Source organism: Eufriesea mexicana, unplaced genomic scaffold (genome assembly GCF_001483705.2).
Source record: "Eufriesea mexicana isolate 0111107269 unplaced genomic scaffold, ASM148370v2 scaffold76, whole genome shotgun sequence".
Classification (NCBI taxonomy): Eukaryota; Metazoa; Arthropoda; class Insecta; order Hymenoptera; family Apidae; genus Eufriesea; species Eufriesea mexicana.
Window position 1 is genome coordinate 318,581 of NW_016908289.1, and position 20,705 is coordinate 339,285.

Sequence of the window (20,705 nt, forward strand, 5' to 3'; positions counted from 1 at the left end):
ATATAATTTATCAATAATACCAAAAAATTTTATTAATATTAACCCCTCAATAATGGCACCTTTTCGTCACTTCTACATATAAAACACCTAATTTGAACGCTATAAAAAATTCTATTGTCATAGTACAACTGTAAATAATCTTGTGCACACAATAATTACTCAATTTTCCTCTAGGTTATCTACGTATTAAATACTCAATAGCAGCGAATATAATGAAATAAACTACTTTAATCGGAATTTGGCTGCGAACGCCGCGTTTTATTTGGCAACACCGCATTAGTCGATGGGGACCGCGAAATTGCGTTATTGTGCGCCGCTTGCTGGCCAGCGACGATATAATTCGTGTGGATTCATGCACGAGTAATCGTATATCTTTCAAATGCGGTTCGTTCCGAGCAGACATGACACGCGCCGTCGCAACGGTACCGTTTAACTTCATTTGCATCCGCGCTCGCGCCCACGCCCTCCGTGATCAATTATCCGTTCATTGCTAGTCCCCGATCGTCGCTGATCGGCCATGACGATACCTTGAGAAATCGAAGCGGGATTCCGTTGCACGTGCATAGATTCGTATGCATGATAGAGCGTACGGGATCCTAGCCGCTGATCCAGATACATGTTTACATACACGCTGCCATTAACGCGGTCATACTTCTCGAAAATTAACGCGTCTACTGTTCATCAAGCTTATGCTATCGGTGATGAATAATCTTTCGTACAAAAAGTATCGGATTATGTAATTTAGAACAAATTTCATTTTCAATTCTCGAAAGCAGTGTTGCTTTTGAAATGGATAAACGATTCCTCGAAAAATATTTCGACATTTTTGTAAATTTCTATTATAGTTTTTACCGCATTTGTTACATTTGCTTTTGATGAGAGATAAAATTAACTCTTTGCTGTTGGATTACGTTTCTGGTATGTCAGCGTTTCCTGATGCCAAAGGGTGCAGTGATACGTCAGAGACGCCATCTGGTGCCAATAAATCACAGCTCGCTGATCTAAATCTTAAAATACGCTTTGAAATATTTTTCTCGATAAAACACGCAACGGTGGTTTCATTAATTGTTATGTCAATAAACAATACAGTTAAAAATATTTCACGGGTCTTTGATATTAATAAATAAATTCGTAATTTCATTGTCCTAGGTGAGACCACACTTAGAACTGACGTTCGAGAACATACTGTCACACATAAACACGGTTTACGTATTGCGAACGAAGAAGGGAGTGATGCGAGTCGATGCTTCGGAAGAGTACTCGTATTTGCGTTTGAAAGTCAGTATATAATTTTCATAACAGCGCTATACGAATTAATTCTAAATTAGTTAAATTGCATTTTGCACACGTATGTATGTTTCTCTTTTATTGAATTCCATTTTATGAACAATATGACAAATTATAGTTAGATATATCTTTGATAACAGGAACCAATTCTATAACAGCAACCATTTTGTCTTACCACTTGTAAAACTATTACTTTTCCAGGGGCAAATGTTGTACATACCCGAGTCAGACCTCGTCACCTTCCTTTGCTATCCCAGCGTCATGAACTTGGATGACCTAACCAGGTAAGAATTCACTTGAAGTTATGCTGTTTAACGTGCCAGATGAAGCATGCAAAGTGTGACAAGTAAACACGTTTCGCGAAGATTAAAAATACCATAACGTGACGCAAGAGCAAGTTTCCGATTACATGTACACATTCAAGAATCCATTCATTCGAATTTAAATCGATTCGGTGAATACAATGACAAGATACGTTCCAAAATGTCCGCCATGGGAAAATATACATACGTATGATTCAACGGTTTGCACGAAATCACAACAATCTCGTGCCACTCACATCAATTCCAACCGAATCACTCCATCTCGAAGTCAAATTACGCTTCAGGGTTCACAGAGAATTAAAATATGAGCCACAATTAATAGACGCGTTACACGAGGTCGGCTTGTCGAACGATCAGAGGTTAATCTAAATTCAATCGAACCCTAACCTCAAACGCACGAGAAACCAGTATGCGGGACTCGATTTCACGCGTTTAACGCATCAAAGTCGCGTCGATTAACGAGACTCGTTTCTCCCAGTCGCGTTAGGGCGACCTCGATTTATTAGAAATCGAAGAGGCACGATCGTTCGCATTCCACGATTCCATTAAACAGCCGGTAATTTGAAAATTCGCTGTCTCGAGCGCTGCGGTAATCATATTGCGTAGATTGATATCGCTATTCGCAGAGCTACGTTGAGCCGTGCCGCGTCGCAATTATCGAATAGTTCCTAAATTGAATTTCAATTAAGCCAAACAACGCGGCCGCGAGTCCGTGATCGATAACGAACGCATTCGTTGCGTTTCGCGACGAATGTCTCCTAACCTCCAATGCAGACGCGTCGTCCATGTGCGTCGTGTGACTAGCAGTGGGACCAATGGCCACGAAATGTGTAGTGTTGAGAACATTGTGCGTTATTCACGGACGAATCTATGATTAGTTCAAAGGCTATGGCTCGTAGAGTCAATCAGCCTTGAAAGTATAAGTGTCTTCACTTTCAAAAATAATTTGAAAAATTGAATGGGCACAAATCAATCGAATATTAACCAGTGCAATATGTTGCTAATTTGAAATTTTTAAATGTAATTTTGGAACATTAATTAAGATGCATTAACTAAGTAGAAATTTAAAAAATTCTTTTATCAAGCTATCAGTAACTTTCGATAATTGAGGGTAATTACCTTTGATAATTATTAATAAAGGTAATTACTGTTTATGATGTTTTATTTCACTAATTGGGAACGAAATGCTGAAATTACATTAAATTGGAAACATAAATATTAATATCATAAATAAGCAATACGTTATTACACGTATCAGTATTACAATCGTGATAAATTTCAAATGTTCCATTATTACCCAGTATTCATTAAAAATTCTATTCGAGAGAAATTAAATGGAGTTTATTGTAAATTCGTAACAATAAACATTTTGTAAATGCATTTCATCAGACTGATGTATAATTGTTTTCATCAAAATTTAATTGGATAATGGGTCGAATGTAGAAGCAAATAATTGGATTTTAATGGCATTTTAACTGATACATTAGAGTATTTATATTAAAAAGTAATCGAACTTTATTCTCTTATTTTCAACTAAACGAACGAAATTCTTCTATCCCGTTACAAAGAGAAAAAGTGTAAAGAACCTTGAAATATCTTCACCCTCACCCACTCAGTGTTCTTGATACCCTAACGTCCCCTTCGAGCTTCACTAATCCTCATATATTTCAGTTTTTCATTCTTTCTTATACTTACAGATAAAAACGAATAAACCTTCATATCCAGTGATATAGGTACAAAGCAAGAATAGCAGAATGAAATAATTTTCTTTCAAAATTCATAGCTCGCGGAGAAAGCTCGCAGAGAAAGCTCGCGATGAACCGAGTTTAGCACGAAAATAATATTCGAGTACAAAGTATAAAGCGTTGCAAGTTCTATTATATTATATAATCTTGTATCCTATATATATTTACAAGCGTACATTTTTGCTATTATTTAAAATTTTAAAATATCCTTTTAAATACAAGGAAAAATGTTCTCCTGAATATAAAGTCGAAAAATTTGTTTACGTAAGGGAATATTTAATTTCACAAAATACATACTCTTGTTTATTTTCATTTATTTACAGCCAAGCTTTAGCATATCTGGTATAACCCAAAAATACCTTAACGTCATGAAAGAACCATGTACACCGTTGGCAGTAGATACAGGATCGAACCTCAAGAATGACTCGTCGTTTCTATCGCAACCCACTCGTCGAGAAATACGAGTACACGGCTGCACTCGTATACCCTGTAAGAATAAGAACAATGGTAGTATCTCCTTTCAAGTACCGAGAAATCCATATATAAAACGCAACCTATCGGATCTTGCAGTCATCGAAGAAGCGACGTCGGTATGTGGGTCGTTAACGTAAATGAACGCAACGTGTTCGATAACCAACTATTAGACTCTCCATATTAACTAATCGTACCGTACTCCTCTCTGTCTCAACATAGAAAATATTTGTCCCCGATGAAGTAACGGGTATACCGGCCACTCGACAGATATCGAAGCGATGGTTCGCATAATTACAGTCTTTTCAGCGTCTGCCAGTGTTCCAGCAGGGACATAAATTCCTGTCACGCCGCCACCGAATTGCCCTCGTTCGAATAATCTGCACCCTTGTTATTCCTCTCATTTTCTATCTCCCTCCGTCTCCTCTATCCCTCGTGTCTCCCTTTCCGTCGCTCTGTGCTTCCCATTTCCTCCATTTTACGCTCCAGCGGCCGCCAGAATGCACGAAACACGGCATCTGCCATTGTTCTCTCATGCATTCTGACCTCGATCTTCTCGGATCCATTTATTTGACCGAGTTTTCTGCGGAATCGAACGTCTAGCGGCGAATATTCGGTCGCGCCGGCCGCCATCTTGGTGGACCCCGCACGAAACGCGCGCGCTGCTGTTCTCATGGCCGACGATAAACGTCCAGATAGTTCCCGGCGTAGTTGCTCTCGACTGAGAGATTTCAGCTGAGCAGAAGCGTCAAGGCAGCCAGTAGATAAATTTAAAACTTAATCGAGTTGTTCCCTATTACTCCGGCTGTTTACCGTCGCTAACTTCCTTTTGTAACTGCAAGTTGAGACGCGATCGCTTCTGGAGCATTAAATTAAGCAAGAATTACGCCCGCTGGATGGATTACCGTGGCCGTTGGTATGGGAGAAATTATGACTCGCGGAATAAATTTTGTTCGACAAAACAGAAACCCAAACGAGATTCTTCGATTGTAGCAGGGGTGCACAATGAGGTTCAGGTTTTAACGAACCTCGCCGGTACGATACTTGCACCTTGTGGTCTTTATACCGTAGACAGACGATGGATGAATTATACATCGGAGATGATCGAATGCTGAATCTGAAAGGAGAGCCATTACGAGTGTCAGGGATAGATTGCGACGGAATCGAGAACACGGTTTGCCACGGAACGAAGTCGTAAACCTCGGTTATCACGATGAAACGATATATATATTTTTTAATAACCATTCAATTGATTTTAGGTGTGGATTTTATTTTGTTTTTGGATACCGTGGAAGTTCGAGAAAATTGAGATCCCTTGCTGACCTCGATGATGTAAAATTGATCTCACAGTATATTTGGAATACATTTCGATATCGTTCTCTTGGAAAATTGTAACTTATTCTGGCTTCGAAATTGAGTTTTATTTTACAATAGTTAGAGTTTGTTTCTGCATTTTATATTTTTTAATTAACATTTACCATCCTGTGAAGATGATTCAAGTAAGGTTATTTTCATTGCAGACAAAATTATTCTATTTATTCAGTTACAATTAGATTATAATTAGTTCCCGTCTAAGTCCCTTAATTAATCGAAATAGTCGAGTGTTGTAGATAATTATCGTCTATGACTTTCCATAATATTTAAACATTAAACAGTTTAATTTGAACCGCTGTTTACCAATTAGAGTAAACGATTCCTTTCTCCTTTGCAATTAATATTTTAATTGGGAAAACGTCATTCGCATTGCATCTATATTTAGAACATAATAATTCAATTATTCAAAACTTTTTTTTCTTTTATGTGCTGCAATTTGGTAAAAATATATTGGGTCATATATACCTGTTAAAACCAAAATCAATCTAACTGAAATTAGTTCTCGGCCTTAATTAATTTTCGTTTTCATAATTGCACAACTTTTCAACTGAGAATTGACTTTAATAACAGGTTTGAAATCTATTATCTTCTCAATTGTATCACTGCAACTTTAATAAATAATTATTTCTACCTTGTGTCAGATTTACATCTGTCAAATTCAATCCTATCTTACCAAAATTAATTTTTGACATGAATTAATTGTTGTTCCTATAATTAAATAACTCTATGGACAAAAATTCGTTACCTGAATTAACTCGAAGACTATCGAATACGTTAAAAGGCTAATCGAAACATTTGATACCAATACTTCTTTAGATATCAAGATAATATTGACTTTTCTAAACAACTCGATACGTTTTCCTTCCTTTTTTCATACTTTCGTGCACCAAATACATGGAGAGTGACATTCCATTAATCTCGAACAGTAAAATGAAAGAAAATTCCTAAATAGTAATTTCGACAAGATAATATGTAATAAGAGACGAAGTCCTTTAACAAACTTAAGGTCATCTTATTATTCATAAAAATATAACTTCTAAGAAATGCAAGAAATCATATAAACCATATTTGAAGCATCAGATTTGAAATTTTAACTAAATTAAAAAATTTTTTACTTAAACTTCAAATTTGTTTTGTGTGACTTTTTGCTCATTTAAGGAGCAATATTTTTGTCGACACCAGCTATATTTTCTTTTTAAGTGACATTGAGGTCCGTTTATCTCATTTCTTATCTTTTATAATAGTAAATTTTTAAAATTATTTAATGTTTAAAATCTTAAATTTCATATTTACTATGCCTCCAATGGTTATTCTTATCGGCTCACCTTGTAAGTGAAACTTCCAGTCACCGTCACACCGATACACGAACTCACAGCATCACTAAATAATCATCATTCCTGCCTCATTAACTTAGATAGCGTACGCTAATCAAATTACGTTCGTACCGACAAACGTTGTAACCATTCCTACTTACCTTGATACTCGCTTTTATTTACAAATCGACGGGTTTAATGGGACCGGTAGTTCCACTTTTTACTTCAGCACGTTTCTAATTGTCAGGCGGGGCCTGTACCTGAGAGACATCCCCCTTCACGACGCCACCAGAGATCTCGTACTGATGTCGGAGCAATTCGAGGCTGATTACAAATTAACGAGGAACTTGGAATTGCTTACCGATAAATTGCAGCAGACGTATCGCGAGCTCGACGGCGAGAAGCAGAAAACCGACAGGTAAGGATTTCCGTCCGCGTAATTTTCTGATTAAGGAAATCCCCATTGGCCTCGTTTGCCATTTATCCTGACGCAATTCTGCCGGAATCGACTTCTCCACCGTAGCCACAGTTTCTTTCTTGACAGGATACTCTTTCCAACCGGAAATTGGATCGTACACTTCTCTTTTTCCCTTCTTTTTCCTCTCTCTTCATCATTATCGAAAGATCGTTGCAGCAGTAGTTTTCGTAGCTCTGTCAATTTTGAAGCTCGAGGACGTTCAAGACGTGAGCGAGATGTGACGATGTCTTCATCTGAGGTCGGCTTTATCTTTCAAGAAGTACACCACGAAATCAAATCTATTCTAAGGTATTTGGTAATTAAATGGAGGTGTGATTAAATTCGCGGCAGCAGAAGGTGAGGATGAAGATGGAAGTTTATCGGTTTGATGAAACGTGTTTAACTGTGTTGATAAGAACTCGTGTTAACGAGGAAATTAAATGTTTTGACTGAGAAAATAAAGGGAAGAAGATTTGTAATTCTTCGACTTGAGGAAAATTTATTATATTCCAATTTCATATAGAAAATATAAAGAGGAAAATCATCTGTAATCTTTTCGTTGAATTAGGGTTTCGTTTCTTGGTGTCTTTAGGCTCAGACGATTGAAATATCGTTTTTCTGAGTCTAAGAAGTACATTATTATTTCCTTAAATTCTTTCAGTTTCTGTATTATTCACTTTTCTTTTGTTCTTTTTTTTCGACGTTGACATACGATAAACATACGCAACGAGGAGAATTAATACGAATTGCAAATGCATTTTTTCACTTGCTGCCTTGTGACGTATTGCAGGAATTAATTAAGTCGTGTAGCACAAAAGAATTTTTCGTAAGCAGAGTGGCTATGTCTGCTGTGGAATGGGATAAAAAATTTTTAAATTGTCATGTAAAGGTGACTTTTATTTTTCAATGAGAATTTGAGTTATTGTTGGCATTTGATTAATTCATGTGGAATAATCGTTTGATTCGATACCCAAAGTAATCAATTACATGTCTGGATATAAACTATGTCGATCGTTAATTCGACCAATTAAAATCCACAATATTGATATATGAAATATCGGCGAAATATCGCAAATAGTTCAGCTACTCTGGTCTATTACAGAAATATTCGGGTATTGATTACGGTAAATATTATAGTAGCGAATGACTATCCAACGTATTAACCGATAATGACGAGTTTATTGGTATTTGTAATATCTCTAGTGACGTATGTATATCCGCCACATTTAACTTTATCTGGAATTCATAATCTCAAATGTAATTTAAATTTATTAGAGACATCGTCATAACGATCAATACTGAAGCACTGAATAATACGTAGCAAATTTGGACTAAAAATTGAAAATGAAAGATCTAAATCGGAAGTAAAAAATTTTTAAATACGTAGGTAATTGGTTGCAATTTTAATATGGTGTTCCATTCCAAAGAACAAAAAGAAATAGTGGAAAACTGCCGCGACGTTATAACTATTATAACGAAGAAGGTTACTACAATAGTTACCCATAGTGGACACCAAGATTATTTGCATATTAGTAGAATTTTTCTTTGGACTGGTATTTTCCATAAATTTTGAAAAATCGATTCTACGTCGATCTGATTCTAGATCGGTGCAACATAGGTGCAATGTAAGTTCTATATTGGTCAAATATTCTTGTATCGATTTTGTACCGGTTTTATATCAGTTTCAAGATGGTTCCCTACCTTCATATATACGAAACTACTTGAAAAAATAGAATCGATATCATAACTGCCATAAGTATTCAAGTCCCACTAGAAAGTCAAATTCGTCATAGAAACATTGGGTTACAGGCACCATGAGTACCCTCGACTCTCAATAATGTTTCACCAGAACAATGTGCGATAAAATGCAGAATAACATACAAACAAAACGACAACTATAATAAAACTATAAACTACACTTCAACTGTACACTTCGAGCTCTCGAGCCTTCCTCTATTCAGAAATTCTCTCGGCTGCACCAGCCCATGAATCTATGCATTTCCCCGTCCATGTATCTTTCCATGAGCATTCTCTCTTCCCCTATCTCTGTCTCTTTCATTCCGTGCAGCCATTCATAGCAGACATTCGGGCACATCCACCAAAATCCTTGGATAATCTTGCATCCCCCGTTCACGCTTCAGCCACACTCCTCTCACGCTTCTAATATTCCAAACTAAACATCCTTCATCCGTTCCTCTATCTCTTAGACCCAAACACTCCTCGTCCACTCTGAATAGACTCTACCATTCCTACAATTTTCACGTAAAATTCTGCAGGCCAATTTGTAGGAAGGCAGGAAACTGCGCAGCCCAATTTCCTCTAACTACTGACACTCAGTTTCTAGACAACCATAAGGACACTGATTAGATCATTACAGATTAAAAGGTATTACTGTTGCATTTGTGGAAGATTAATTGTTGTATCGAAACAGATGTAACAATGTATAATAAAGAGACGTCGATTAAGCGAGGAATGCCTAACAAAGAATCCGACACTGCGTCAGTACTCGAGGATCAAAGCGGTCCTAGTTGAAGATACCTTTGGAGCTTGACGTTAAACCCACCTCAACCTAACTGACCAGTTTGTAACTTTTGATTAAAAACTCTGTCACGTGACTTTAGTCAGTGCTTCACCCTATACAGGGTGGGCCACGTCGATCCTGTTCGTTTCTAGTAACTTCTAGTAGCTTAAAGTGAGTCTTTATTGTTTTTCCAATAATTAAATAATTGTTGATATACGAGCTGTTCACGTTACGTGCTCCATCCTATATAAGTCGATCATTTGCTAAATTGGAGAACTCTACGAAACAAAGAGCAGACATTTATCATTGAAATAATAGGTTAGAAGGTAGAATTAATGAAGTTAAATAAAGAGAATTGATTTCTTTTGCTCATAACTTTCGTTTTATATATCACATCCTCTTCTTGTCTTACCTTTCCTGGGACTTATATGCAACCTGCTTTGTCAACCACGACTGATCATTTGACCAGAACAGTGACCCGCCGTGGTGGGTTCAGTATCAAGGAAGCCAACGAAATTAGCGATTCGTTGCACGGTGGGCTGCGATTGAAGGGAGCTGCATTAAAATTTGCCGGTGTTCCATAGGTTGTTGTACTCCGTGCTGCCTATTTCCGTGGCCAACGAGCTCAGGCATTCGAGGCCGGTTCCGGCAAAGAAATACGACTGCGTGACCCTGTTGTTCTCCGGGATCGTCGGTTTTGGGGCCTACTGCGCCGCTCACACGGACTCCAGTGGCGCGATGAAAATCGTCAACATGCTCAATCAGCTGTACACTGCGTTCGACGTGCTCACCGATCCGAAGAAGAACCCGAACGTGTACAAGGTGAGCGTTTATTTCCTCTGCAATCTGTAATGACGATGATAAGCTGAACTCGGTATCCCAGATAATTCTGGTTTTATGGATAATTGGGTAGAATAGATAGAAAATTGGGTAGAAAAATGGTGGGACTAACATACAGCTTTTTGGGTACGTCTGTGTGAGATTTTGGTGGTCTTGGGTAGATCTCCAAACTTCAAAACTAACGCTTCAAATTAATACTCGATTTTCTTTCGAATTTTTAAAAGACCTTTGAATCCGCGTGTTTTATCATGATAACAATTTTGTAATAAATGTGAGATATTAATTTACAAAGTAGCACTGATATTGATTTATATTATACTTAACCTACTGCACATTCTATGTTCAGAATATATATCTCAAATTTTCGCATTTTTTTAACACCATATTTGACATTATAATTGAAACTTTATACTCATATTTTAATTATTAATTATAGCTTTGATATTAATGTAAAATGGTGGTTTTGCGCTTTATAATTGGCATAAAATTCCTAGATGAAACGAAAAGATGTTAAAGTAGTGTTAGAGTAATGTTAAATTGTGTAAATGTATATCAATTTACTATATATATTATAAACAAAATTTTAAGACTCTGAGATGTTTATGCCTCTTTTAAAACAAATCCAGATGTATATAAGTAAGGTGGCAAGAAGTAATAACATAGAAGCCACGTTTTGCACGACGTAACCTAAAACCATCATGGCGGCTGAGTCGTAGCAGTATATATTTTTGAAAGGCACTCTCGCGTTGGAAAGAAAGTTTCCTCGTAACGCGTGCCGTTTAAAATGCATTAATGGACGGTTGCGAGGTATACCGTAGGAAATACGAACGACAGCCGTTGTTAGAGATACTGGCTATTTTAAATAATAATGCTGGGTAGAAGGAGAAACTTTTCTGCCCCTTAGGAGTTCCCTTTTAGATGTAGGACTCGCCTGTTCGGTTCTGCAACTTGAAAGAGGCGTATTGTGATTCGTAGATGGCGCTTTGTGAATATAATAAACTCTGGATATGAGTTTTCTTATTTGAATTCATTTTTCAAATAAGTTTCACATTTTTCTTTCTTTAACTCCTTTTCATCGTAAATTGAATTGAAGCAATTAATTTTATTCGTTTTTCCGCCATTGTTTGCTATCGTGGAAATATAATTCCACACTCGTGCATAATTTAAACATATTTTTGAATAATATAGACGAATGTAACGAGTGAGGAAGTTATTATAATTCGCAAAGTAAATTTATTGTTAATCCTCGATAAACGAGATTTCCTCCGTTTATGGGAAAATAAATTATACCTTATCGGAGTTTCTTAACTCGGTTTGCAAACTGGGTACTAATAATTGTTATCAATAGTGTAATAAATTTAAAATGACTCGCATAAAATATAATTATTTGTCAAAGGAATATATATTAAAACGGAATTAAAGGAATATCGAGGATTTAAAATAATTCCCGATGTTACGATATCCATACTTGGCCATCTAGAAATCACAGTGCAGTTAGAACTGCAATCATCAACCATAACAGTTAAATCCCTTTAATCCTTTCACTGCTTATACGTTCCACTGGTCCTCAAACACGAAGTAACCATTAGTTCTCTGTTATATAAAATCATTTTCATTTCTATTCGTGGGTATTACACCATAACTGTTATAATTACACAAAGTACTTCAATATTCACAAATGTTGACAAATTTCTTCTGCAAATATACCTCTAAACTTAATGACGCTATAAAAAAATATTAAATTCTGTTTATATTCATTTTAAATAATTACAAAACTTCTTTACTCCTTAACCCATTTAATTTATTTTGTCTATCGTCTCTTCTTCTCAATTTATTAAAACAAAGAAAAAATTGCTATAGTGTGCAAACCTGATAATACTGTAGTAAAGAAATTAAATCTTCCTCACATTTCTTTTAAACACTTAGAAACGCCTGTTATCAACAACGTCTACTATATCAAATTCGAATGTATGCAGAATTGGAATGAGTATAGACTTAAAAGGGTGTCGGGAGTGTTTGAACTTAGAACAAAGGTGGCCGCACGCAAGAGGATCGAATATGATAAGTATGGCAGAGCCGAGTGCGATAGACGATTGGGAGTTAGTTTATGAGAGCGGCATTTGTTTGAAGTACCTGGTCCACCGAGATTGCGGGGAAAGAGGCATGATTGGGAAGGAAAACCTGAATATGAGAAAAGGACAGAATGTATGGTTTAAATAGGGATGCACTGGCACGGGCGAGTCAGTGTGTTAGTCAGAGTGTGTAAGCCAGTATGTAAGAATCTAAATCGGTCAAAGAAAGATCAGAATTTGTGTCCATGACGAATCTCTCCTGTTTCATAGCCGTAATTTTATTTATAAGCTTATTTTATTCTATTAAGAAGCCCACAATTCTGTCCTGAGTCAGTCTATCCAAAATTGAATCCTACATGTATTATACCAGAAGTTTTAAGAAATTCTCATATTTATCTGGAATGAAAGATTCATACCTATACTGGTTCAGTTGACAAACACTGCTTCCATCTGTCAATCAACCGAGCCATTGATCCGAAGGACACTAGTGCGCAAGTATCAAATCCTTCTCACCCCACCCTGTGCACCAACAAAAGCCATAATTTCAACCTATCTTCTACTCACCAGTAAACATCCCCAGATCCATCGAAACACACACCGATACGAATTATCCTGCCTTCATATTCCGGTAAAATACGTTACATCGATCGAACTTGCACGAGAACATCGTTGGAAAGCTAAAACCGGGATCCAACATATAACCATTATACATCCGACAACGGATATATTTGAATTTACGAGAAGGCTTGTTAGCACTGATCCACTTTGGTCGGACTAGGTCGAAACTGTTGGTGACAAATACATGGCCGTGAGCGGATTACCGGAACCATGTCGTTGCCATGCACGGTGCATCGCCCGCCTAGCATTGGATATGATGGATCTGGCTGCGGACGAGGTGCAGATCGATGGCGAGCCTGTGGTAAGCCCCCATATTTTTTATGTACCGTTTCGTGGCCTCGGACTTTACGCTTCCGCGGAGGATCCGCTCGAATTGTACCATCTGCATCCCAAGAGGGATGTTTGTCATGAGCTCTGTTAAGACTTCTATCGTCCCCGATATCACCGATACAGTTTCCGGCTCGAATGCGTGATGAATTATTCTTTCTTTCACGATGAGTCGCTCGAAATTGCTAGATAGAATTCCTACCTTTTCTTTGTCGTTTTTCTTTTTACTCTTTTTTTTCTTGCACGCTGTATAATTGCGGTGATACTATTGGGAAAATGTAGTTATGGTTGTTGGTCGTGCTTCAAATTCATTAGTTAGGAAAATTGTGGAATATTGTGGAAGTTAACTACTTATCCTACTCCTCTCACATTTCCAGAATTCTGATATTGCTATAAATATTGTATTTTGTGTTCATTCTTGTACGGAAAAATATGTTGATAGATTAAATGAAATCAGTGAGTTCAATATTATTTAAAACACTTTTATATGTTATAATGATTAATATAGAATCCAATATCTTTGTTTTAAATTGTATGTTCATCTATGTAGCTTGATGTAATATACTTTTTATAGTCGTTACTCGTTAATTTAAAACCGAAATATAGTGGCCCACATTAATTGCACTCCTATTTGTATAGTGCGATATATTTTTTACGGGAGTTATAAATTAATTTAGAATAAAAATATGTCTCGTAGGATTTAATATAATACTCTCTATAAATTATACTTTAGCATAACGGAATATATCCTTTAATTCCAAATTCAAGAAATTGTAAATAGAATTTCGTATGTTTTCGTGATAATTATAACGATTTCGGCGTCTCTAATCCCTTTAAAGTCACCCCTTTCGTTTTCGCCGAATTCAAATTCCGCGCCATGCCTCTCCGTAGAATCACGTCCAACCTATCAGCTAGAATTCACTTAGCTTCAGCGAATACCGCGCTAATGCATTTATTTCCGTTAGAGCGGCGTTTAAGCAACGGAAAATGCATCGAAACGAGTTAAACGTTGCGCGACTTGGCTTTTCAATCGCGTCCCGAGAAGCACGGCACGGAGATAGGCGACTGGAAGATCTCTTGCATTCGATTATCCGTAGAAAGACCGTTGTTCTCCTTCCTGAACGGGGCTCTTCCTGTTATCGCGCGAAAGCTTCCGCCGACTAACGTTAACGCAGGCGACGTGATGCGAATCCTCATTGTCACTCGGGCGAACGCTAAACGTTTGACAAACGTGCGAACTGTTTCGCAGAAAATCACCATCGGGATCCATAGCGGTGAGGTCGTGACAGGGGTAATTGGACACCGTATGCCTCGTTACTGCCTGTTTGGAAACACTGTGAATCTTACCAGCCGCACAGAAACCACTGGGGAACCGGGAAAGATAAATGTCTCCGAGGATGCATACAGGTATGAAGCTATCGTTAAATCACGGTTTTATGGCAATTAGGGGTTATTTTTGATGTACATATATACTGGTGTCGAAAGAATTTAGTAAGTTTGATACTAGATGTGAGTATCTCACGAAGGTTATGAGAAGTTAGTTTTGCTATGCGTCAATTGTACGCCATATATGATATATGTGTGACTAGTGCTCTCTGGCGGAATTACGAGATATTACTAGTGATTTGCGACTCATCATGAGATTTCGCAGTGGTAAATTCCCTTAGGTAACTGAAAGTTTTGATTAATTTAGGTTATGTTTGCATTAGGTTGAAATTTTGTTTCACGGGTTGTAGGTAATTAAGGTGTTCATGATTTAAGTGGTTTGGAAATTAATTGACATCCAGAAACGAGTAGAATTCTATAATTAGGTTGATTTCATATGTGAAATTTAGAACTCGTTAGTTGTAACTTGTCAATTTGTTAATATCGTGAATTGATTTCGGTTAATATTATGCAAAAAGTTTTGATTTAAAATCTAGTAATTTCTGAGAAAACGAAAGAATATCTGAAACGTTGTTTGAAAAAATTTGTAGTACTTCTGTAGTACAATCTTGCTTTTTCTAGGATAAAGTGGAAACAAATTAGGCTAAACAGTAAATTTGCCACTTAATTAGTTAGTTATGTCAACAAAATTGTAACAAATTATGTTTAACTTAGTAGTACAGTTAGGTCCTTGCAAAAGGCGTAATAATAGCAGCATAAATGTTTATTAACTTGTTTCACAAAAATTTTGGTACTTACAAATTTTTTAACTTTGTCTTACTTGTCTTTACACTTTGTCTTACACACAGATATATATAATTTTTGTAACTGTGTCTTGCATTAGATGTTCAGGTGCATGCTATGCAGTAAGAACAAATTCCAAAGTAACGTCGAGATGGTATGTAAACTTAGCATTTATGTTAATGAACGTTCAAAGCGATGTCCCTCGGCTGTGATGCATTGTCTGAAACGAGCAACGACGAATTGTAGTGCTATGTGAATTATTTCTGGAATAGCAACAATACAGCTCTAATTAACAACGTGTTGCCGTCATGAGATGTCGCTTTGTGCATTTATTATCATAAGCAGGAAGTTTTCGTACCACCTATATATCGCTCAGTATTAGGTACCTCTCTTATGTGAAGTCACAATATGGCGACAATTTAAACATTAATCGGTAACATAAAATAAAATAGTAAAGAACATATTCTTTCGTACGATTGTATCAGGATCTTGAATAACTTAAAGAAAAAATAATCGTGGAAACCTTTTCTAGTCTTTTGAAAATGATTCAAATTGTGTTTTAAATATTACAACACTAAAATCAATGGAAATATTTACATGCTTTAATGGCAGTTAAAAATTAATTCTTAAAATGGACGTACACGCAAGAAATTATTATTTCATCGAAAACAAATAAATGGAGTACAAATAAATTACTCATATACGTAAAAAGAATAACTATTCTGAATATATATACTGTTTCTTCTCAATTCGCAAATAAATGCATGAAAGAAATAAGGAAATATTGAATACGCAGTACATTAAAAAGGTCAAACTGGCCATTGGATTCACGAGAAGAAATGCGTAAATAAAGAGGTTCGACGTTTCATGGTTATTTCTTGCATCGCTCGTGTATATGGAAATGAACTTGACCCTAAAATGCTTTTGACATCTCAATTTGTCAACCTTTCTTCTACGAAATTCTAATGACGTCTTTAGTTTCCTGTCATTTCTATACATTGGTACTCTTGAATCTGCGAAGTAAAGTATGATATCCATCATCGAACATTCCAAAACGGGGGTCCTTAATAATCAAAATTTAAAAATTCATTCAAAACTTAGTAAGTCCAATTCAAAGTATTTCTAATACTTTACTTAAAAAACATTTTTATTTCCCTTAATTTCCAAATTTTTTAAATATTAAACATTTATTTCGTGATTTAATTCTAATTTCGTGAAATTAAAGCTTGTCAATTAGTATCTCAATTATTCTAAGCAATTCGAAATCCTACTGGAGTTACTGACAAACAACCGGTGATCCTATCCAGCAACATTATCGCGTCAATGAATTGTTTAAAGGGGAGATGGTAATTCAATTACACGAGCGGGCTGAGGAAAATCTAGGAGGGCTCGTGAGCTATCATACCCATGGGAAATTCATTCGACGCACGGGGATAAAATTTAATGCAAAACGCCAGTTGAAGCGGTTACAAGTCTGTCAAGACAGTCTCCTGGGTATTTTAAATTTCAATATCACTGCTATACGTCGAGACTATTAACCGTGCTCACCTGATATCTCGAATTCATGAGAACAACAAATCGTATAAATCATTCGGTACCAATCTTCTTGTTCATCCAATAAAACTCACCGACTCGTCGCTTATTCCTAACCTACGACATGCGAAAGCGTTTCACTCTACACTGGTTAACGCGTTTTGCCCGACTCCGCAGCCATATTTAATGATGACCGTAAACTCCGGCGACAGTGGCGATAACTGGCGGCTAAGAGCCTTATGAAAAATGTAATCCGCCGCAAGACAACTTTCATGTACAACGGTGTGTGCACCGCAGCTGTGCATACAGCTTCCATTAAGTTTGAAATTCGTAAATGGTTTATTCCTGCTTCGTGTCGCGCTTTGTAGGTTAGATCAAAGCAAGTTGTGCGAGAATCGGTGATGTTCTAAAGTTCGTGATTTGAGTAGAGTTTCTCTGATTCCCAGGATTCATTAACCTCGGGATATTACAATGTATAATTACACTGAACCTATTGAACCCAACTTTCCCTGAAGCTACCGAGACTCGTTCATAGACTGTTGCATTCAAGTGACGTTACTTTGCCCTGATCGACGTTGAACTTGCCTCGATGCTTTCAGATAGAATCGACGAATGTTTCGTCGTAGTTTTGCTTATCGAGTTTGACTATTTTCTTCGCTGCTTTTGTTAGTAAATATGTTTTGCTATATTTCAATGACTAAATGTGTGTGTGAGTTATATATAGATACTTTATGAATGACAATATAAAGAAATACGAAAATAGCAATGTAAGAATCCTTTACTAGATAGAAGATCTGTTCAAAGATTTCATAACATAGATTTAAGCTGCCTTTAATTTCGAAGAATCTGTCTTTTACGATTTCTTATTACTAAATTATTTTATTAATTATTCTTGGGGATTAAGAATTAAATATATATTACGGAATCAGTAGTTTCTATTAAGCAAGGTAAAATTCCTTTGGAGACATTTTGCCATACATTGAATGGCTTTTTGGGGGAAGACCTTTGTATATTTTAGCAATGAATCCTTCGAAGTAGTTTTTGCAAGCTGCTGACGTATTCTATTTCTTGCTGCTAAAAGAAGTTTTATAAGGACTGGAATAAATGATAGTGGGACTATCCTATATCCGGTGAATGGCACGAATGGGGTTGAACATTCCAGCTAAGGTCCAACATTTTTTGTCTGCTCTTCATCGATCCACGAAGCCTAACATTGTCTCAAGGAACGACGCACAGTGAGGAATTTCTCTGAAAAGCTGGCCAAAATATGAAGACATCTTTCCATTTGTACAAAAATTGGTATCATACAATTTCAATAGCTGCTGATGATAAATTCGAAATCATAGGTAACGAAAAAGCAAAAGAACGGTATCAAAATGGCGGACAGATATGCAGAAAAATATTTGATTTTCTCGAAACTTGGTATCTTGGTAACCTGACATTGCGGTTAAATATGTTAAAAAATTGTTAAAATAGTCGGACATCCGCAGATTTTCGAGCTCGCTAATTAGGTAAATGGATACAAAATTTCAAAAGATTAAAAAAATATGAAAATATTGAAGAATTAATTATATGCATATTAAATGATTAATTAAAGCCGTAATTTCGAATACGGAATTTTTAATTGTAGGTTTAGTATTACGTTACTACCTTTATTGAAGGATATCATAGCCGATTAATACGAGTGAGTCTAAAATCGAAATTTGCATATCGAGCAGAAATCACTGTACTTATCCCATATTAAATTCTACTAATAGATTAATACGATATTTTTGGTCGTGACCAACGGGGCTGACTTCAACTGTCGAACGTAATCCTGTGCCAGCTTATTTTTAGTTCAAATACGTTCGTTTTACATTTCACGTACACATTCCTACGGGCATCCGGCGCGTTGCTTCAAATTCGTATCGAGGATTTGTCCTATCCGCTTCCACGTTTCTGATATTTCCCTTTGAAACGACCAACGACTCGCAAATATTTGCGATTTTTAACTTTGCCCAGAAATAAACGGCAAAATCTCACTCCAGTTACTCATGTGCCTAGATCATTTTCTAAGTCCCTCCACGTATTGTCCCGATTATCGGCTACGAAGGGTATGAATCATCTTTCAGCTGAAGCCATACAACATTCTGCTCTGATCGAATACATTGGATTATCAGTCAGGAACGAGATGAATTTTCACGTGGAAAATTCGATTTCATACTCTAGAGATATGCATGTAGAACTATTTACTCGACAATAACATTTGTATTTTTCGAACGCAATGCAGATAGTTACATAATTGTGAAAAAGTAATCGCACATTGGAAACTCTTTCGGTAAAGAAAAATTAATGCCATCCATAATATATACATATATTGTATATATATATATAATATCGATGACGTTTCATGCAGTAAAAATGAAAGATAAATATATAACTACATTAATCTATTTTCATTTACATAACAGCGCAAGCGTAGCCCTTTGCTTGGTATCGCTTCCCAAAAATTATACTTTGGGAAACGATACCAATTACCAGGTCTTGCCACGTGGAGGTGGTTACGCATCGAGACCCGACATGCGCCCTAGTGTCGCAGCTTACTGGTGCTACCTGTATCAAAGGCACCCTAATCAAACTTGGAGCGAAAGAAGTTACGGTGAATCTACTGACACTTTACAAATTTTCGTGTTTTACAAAAGGAATTACGATTCGGTATACTAAAACTATACTGTCGCAACGCTAAGATATTTCAATTCAATAGATTTTAATATTTCTAAGTTCCCACAGAATCTGGGAATCACAAATGAAAACCGACTAGCCTACGGGATGTACTGCTGTGTACAAGACAACTTCATACCTCGGCACCCTCCCGATCGAACCTAGCCCACCCAGCCACCACAGACCCTGCCATGACTTACTCGAGAACGAGAGCGATCGACGAACCAGCGAAACGCCCAAAATCAAGCCGAGGGGCCCTAGCGAGGCCCTGTAGCCGGTCACGCAGGCCCCTGCCACATGGGGGAGAAATTAATCATCCCATGGGGTTTGACCGTAGGCCCATATGCAATGTCCGGCTACAGGACCCATACCCCGGTCGTGCACGCGCTGGTGCCAAGGACGACTAGGGCCGACAGACCCTCGAATTGATCCCAGGTGAGTGCCAACCCACCGACCACCCTAGAACCGATGCGTGACAAGGGTGGCAGTGGCGAGGGTGAGTGCCGGAACGAGTCGTTTGGATGACTTACGAAATATGGAGTTATCGAGTACACGAGAGTACGTCGCGCAGGCTAGTCGGTGCTTAAGAACGATCGCGATTATCGCGAGAACAATTATGTTCTATTTGGTAAACGAGAGGGATAAGAGAGAAGAAATGTGAACTGTATATATTTGCTCCAAGTTAGTTAGTTTGCCTTTGTACAGATAGCACGCACATGAAACTTAGACTAGGAATCTAGCTTATAACTGCTTATAACTGCTTATAACTACTTATGTCTAAACGCACGCATCTCGCGTCGTCCATTAATGTGTTTCAAATGAAGTCTTGAGGAAATTTGAGAATCTTGAGGAACCTAAAAGCTAAAACAGAATACTTTATTGTTAATATAAATCTGAAGGGAAACGGGTTAGTACGAGGAAAGAAAATGAACGAGTAGAAACCCTGAAGGCTAAC

At 37.0% G+C, this 20,705-nt stretch overlaps 1 protein-coding gene across 2 annotated transcripts in view; it reads left to right on the forward strand.

Moving 5' to 3' along the window:
* Gycbeta100B (guanylate cyclase soluble subunit beta-1-like) overlaps nucleotides 1-20,705 on the forward strand; it is a 44,931-nt gene that overhangs the window by 16,405 nt on the left and 7,821 nt on the right. For both annotated transcript variants that reach the window (XM_017910669.1, XM_017910670.1), the window contains 6 exons: nucleotides 1,150-1,278; nucleotides 1,489-1,571; nucleotides 6,761-6,931; nucleotides 10,076-10,313; nucleotides 13,182-13,322; nucleotides 14,598-14,755. In XM_017910669.1, the coding sequence (XP_017766158.1) occupies nucleotides 1,150-1,278; nucleotides 1,489-1,571; nucleotides 6,761-6,931; nucleotides 10,076-10,313; nucleotides 13,182-13,322; nucleotides 14,598-14,755 (920 nt within the window). The remainder of the gene's footprint in view (nucleotides 1-1,149; nucleotides 1,279-1,488; nucleotides 1,572-6,760; nucleotides 6,932-10,075; nucleotides 10,314-13,181; nucleotides 13,323-14,597; nucleotides 14,756-20,705) is intronic.